The sequence below is a fragment of the Equus quagga genome, chromosome 14, assembly GCF_021613505.1.
Source record: "Equus quagga isolate Etosha38 chromosome 14, UCLA_HA_Equagga_1.0, whole genome shotgun sequence".
NCBI classification, from domain to species: Eukaryota; Metazoa; Chordata; class Mammalia; order Perissodactyla; family Equidae; genus Equus; species Equus quagga.
Genome location: NC_060280.1, coordinates 25,198,505 through 25,203,216, shown reverse-complemented (window position 1 = coordinate 25,203,216; position 4,712 = coordinate 25,198,505). Strand labels below are relative to the sequence as shown.

At 35.2% G+C, this 4,712-nt stretch overlaps 1 protein-coding gene across 1 annotated transcript; it reads left to right on the top strand.

Moving 5' to 3' along the window:
- Nucleotides 1-658: 658 nt before the first annotated feature.
- Nucleotides 659-1,618, top strand: LOC124251852 (olfactory receptor 51G2-like). The gene has a single exon (XM_046684753.1). The coding sequence runs from the start codon at nucleotides 659-661 to the stop codon at nucleotides 1,616-1,618; it is 960 nt and encodes a 319-aa protein (XP_046540709.1).
- Nucleotides 1,619-4,712: the final 3,094 nt, after the last annotated feature.

The window sequence follows — 4,712 nt, the reverse complement described above, 5'->3', positions numbered from 1 at the left end:
TCAAATATATCTTAACCTGTCTTTATATTTTGGGGATGCTGGTCCAAGACCAAACTGATATTAGAGTTCACTATTTGTGGATACCAGGCCTGTGGCATCAATTATATAGTGGCAGATATGTTAGTAAGAACAAGAACCATGTAGACCAAAACTTGCCTGAATTCTGTAAAGATACTCTGCATGGTGATCTAGTAATATTGTAAAAGCTACCAGGCTCAGAAAAATGAAAGTATTTCATGTAAAACTGCAGGATGCAGTTAAAACAAAGCCTATTTTAAGACCAGTAACACCAGCCAGGAAAGTTACTAAAGAAAATTATAAAATCAAAAATGTATTCTAGAAGAGGTTGTGTGTGTGGTGCTTGGTAGTGTCTTCAGAAGAGGATCGTCCATGTTCAGAGACGATGTTGATGGGTCTGCATCTGGAAGCAGAAGGGAAAGTACTTGTGGTTAAAAAGCAGATATTTTACTTAACTGACAACACTGAGCAATGCAATGAAGAAAGACTAAGAAAAAATGTGGTGATAAATTTAGGAGTGATTATAGATAAGGATTGAAGCCTTGTTTTGTTTTTTTCCTGACATAGATGCTGATCTTGTCACTGCCTTCTCCAGTGGAGTGTGATTGTGAAACTGGATTGTGGTTTACCGGTAAGCCCCATGGCAACGTTAAACTCCAGCAATTCCCTGTCCTCCACATTCTATCTCACAGGTATCCCTGGATATGAGGAATTTCACCACTGGATTTCCATCCCATTCTGTCTCCTCTACCTGGGTGGAATAATGGGTAACTGCACCATCCTGCATATCGTGCGGACAGACCCCAGGCTCCATGAGCCCATGTACTACTTCCTGGCCATGCTTTCTCTCACTGACATGGGCATGTCTATGCCCACAATGATATCACTCTTCAGGGTGTTGTGGTCCATTTCCAGGGAGATCCAGTTCAACATCTGTGTGGTCCAAATGTTTTTCATTCACACTTTCTCCTTCACTGAATCATCTGTGCTGTTGGCCATGGCCCTTGACCGCTATGTGGCCATCTGCCACCCTCTGCAATATGTGACCATTCTCACCCCAAGACTTATCACTAAAATTGGAATTGCAGCTCTTCTTAGGAATGCCTTTGCAGTGATTCCACTTCTGGCCCGGCTGCCCTTCTTTCCCTTCTGCCACTCCCACATCCTTTCTCATTCCTATTGTCTACATCAAGACATTATTCGCCTTGCCTGTGCTGATACCAAATTTAATATTATATATGGGATGATTGTGATCACTATGCTGTGGGGCATGGACTCTCTGGGTATTTTTGTTTCTTATGTGTTTATCCTTCACTCAGTATTAAAGATTTCATCTCGTGAGGGGAGATTTAAGGCCCTCAACACATGTGCATCCCATATCTGTGCTGTCCTCATTCTATATGTGCCTATGATTGGGCTATCTATCATCCATCGTTTTGGCAAACACTCTTCCCCACTCAGTCTCATCCTCATGGGTCATATCTACTTGTTAGTTCCACCTGTGCTCAACCCAATCATCTATAGTGTGAAGACTAAGCAGATACGCCAAGGAATTCTCCACCTGCTTCTCCCCCAAAAAATCACTCTTGCTGTGATGTAATCATGTTCTCAAGACACTGATGGTATCAGTCTTAATGATGTAAATACATAGTGTTTGCCTTAGGTGTGTTGGCACCAGAGAAAGACTTCTTAAAGAGCAGAAAGAGAGCCAACAAGCATCACAAAAATGTCCTACAGGAGAGCGTTGGTGTCCACTGAGATTATATAGCCTTCCTTAACATATGTTTCATAAATCTCCTTTAAGTATGAATATGTTGTAGTGAAGTGTGTGGGAAATCATTTCCATCTATTCTCCTCCATTTCTAATCACATCCTTTATTCATGGTCACTTATCCATGAAGTTTTCCTTAAATATACTAAACCCACGTTTCTTTGCTTGTTGACATTCCATCTTTTCTCAAGAATCTTATATTGTTTTTCTTGTTATTTAAGTGTGTTTGTAAACCTGCTTATTTTATATTTTTTCAAGATGGAAAAACTCTTTTCTTGATATAAGAGCATATTAGGGTTAAAAGCAGAAGTCATCAATCCTCATGGTTCATTAATATTATCTTTTAAAAGTTTATACACATCTTCTGCCCTTTTATTCTTGAGGAGATTTAGTTTCCTCAGGAATAAAAAGGGGCCCTCTCCATATTTATTTTTCTTTTACTTAATTATTACAAATAAGTTTTATCTTATAGAAAGCTGAGACTCCGTAATTTTTGAAAGCTCCCAGATATTGTCGTGTGAAGCCAGGGATTATAGCATTGAAATAAATGTATCTTAATAACAATGTAAGTTATACTATTTGTTTAAATGTAAAAAAAAATATGACTCACTGAGTTATAGCTACTTACAAGTTTGTGGTAGCAGGAAACAGATAATTCAGGTGTCTTAATTTTTATATAGAAATCTGTTCAATATACAACACTGTCTTTTCTTATAACTCTGAAATTACCTCGCATGTGGCAGTGCATAGAGTTGTAGAAAAAGCTTGCAAAGTTAATTGAATTTTCTTAGTTTGCTTAAGTACACTTGTTCAAAGACAAAAAATAAGCAAAGAGTAAAAAAGAAGACTTTAAGAATGCTTTATAGCTCCAATAATTTATGTAAATCTCAATAATAAGAAATATGTTTTCACATATCTTATTTTAGCTACTGTAATAAGTGTGCCTCCAAAAATTTGCTCGCTGTAATAATCAGCACTATGCTTGATGTAAAGTCAGTTATTAATTATTGAATGTATAAATGATAAAGAAAGGAATAAATCATTGAATATAGAAGGACTAGTTTGGATATTCAAAAAACATATTGCCAGAAAAGATTTGACCTGTCTTGAGCCTACATTTCATATAATAAAAGAGATCTCATTGACTAAAAGTTAGGATTACAAATTTCAGGCATATGGAGTACATATAGAATTTGCATGAACTTATTTCTACTCTCTGATTTCATTCAACTATGTCTGTCCCTACCCCACTTTGTCCTATTTCTTGATTCTATTCTCATTGCATCTCCTTCAGCACATTCACCTTGATCAAAGGCATATCAACTAAAAATAAAGCCTGTTATAGGGACATCAAATTTAGATATTATTCAGTGTAATACACTAGCCAAGTAAAACTGATAGGAAAAAGGACAATTTTGAGGAGAATGTGAACATTATCATCAGCTTTACATTTTACAAGTAACATTTAAGAATATATATCATGTTTAAAATGATATTAAAATACAAAATATATTTTCAACCTATGTATGCTGAACATACCTTTCCTAGTGCTTGTGCTCCAAAAAATAAAAACCTTTATCAAATTTGCTAACAGAAATATATTTAAACTTTTGAATCCTAGATTTTGCATTTCACATATCAGAAAAACTATTTCAAGTGGATCTATACACAGATAACCCAGCTTTTGATACACAGATAACCCAACTTTGGAGTTTATAAATTATAGTCTACTATACTAGCTCCTCAAATTTAATTACTAGAGTCACATTACATTCATAAAATATATTTTACCAAAATATTTAGAAAACACATATTCTCAAAATAAGGTCATTCTTCCCAGTAAAATACAGTTGGTGAAGAGATCAAGCATTGAATATATGAATGAATGAATAAATGGAAGGGAAGTTTGTGTTATGAAATGAGAAAAGATACATTATCATGTTTTAGGAGTCTTAGTGAAAGCTGGAGTACATTCCTCCGACAAGTAGCTAGTGCTCTTAAAACAAGAAGCCCTCTTATTCTTGCCTAGGATTATAGTAATATGATTGGAGCATCTATCTCATTTGTATACGGATTTATAAATTAGGAGACACTCTTATTCATGTTAGCTTGTTTGGTAAAGTCATGAGTATTTATTTGCCTTCTGAAAGCATTCTCTGCCTTCCTACAGATTCTGTAAGATATCCAGAAGCCCAAATAATAATTCATTTTTGTATTCAAATCCTTTATCACTAGGCAAAAGTGCAATGCAGCTGTTTTCATAATGTCAAATGCTACTCTTTGGAATATGCACTGATTATCTTTCTGCTGCAGAAGGTCCTTTGTGACAAAACACATTGGCAAGAAAAAATAATAGTAGAGAAGATCACCATTTCCTTTACCATCTAAATGTTTGGCATTTTCTTTATACAAAGCATTGTTGCAAAATACCTCATTGTCCCATTTAGTCATTCAGTCATTCGATTTGATAAATAATAAAAATATAATTTCCTAAAAAAAATTACAGCATGGATAACCACCTAATTACACACAGAATATAGAAACAGCCATATGCATTTATAAAGAGGATGATAACCATGTAAATATTTTCAAGGCACTCAATCTAATTAACTCAACCACTTGACCAGGTATATGTTATGTTCATGATGTGCTTTTTTATTGTGTGATGCCAGGGAAATATTTAGCTCTTTCATTAATCAAGAGGTGAGTGTTTTCCAGTGGAGAAAAGAGATTACATTGCAGGAATTATGGCAGATAGGTTTACAGACGATAAAGTATCTCCCAGGTCCTATAGACACAATCAACAAGAATGCTTGCTGTGCGAAGAGCTAAACCAGGAAAATTGCATGTGTGTATATAAAAGTACCAAATGAATCAAGTGAACATAATTCTGACCATTTGCCATGATTTTCTTTTCCTTTTC

Coding starts and splice junctions, on each gene's coding strand:
- LOC124251852 (XM_046684753.1), top strand. CDS start 659: ATGGCAACGTTAAACTCCAGCAATTCCCTGTCCTCCACATTCTATCTC.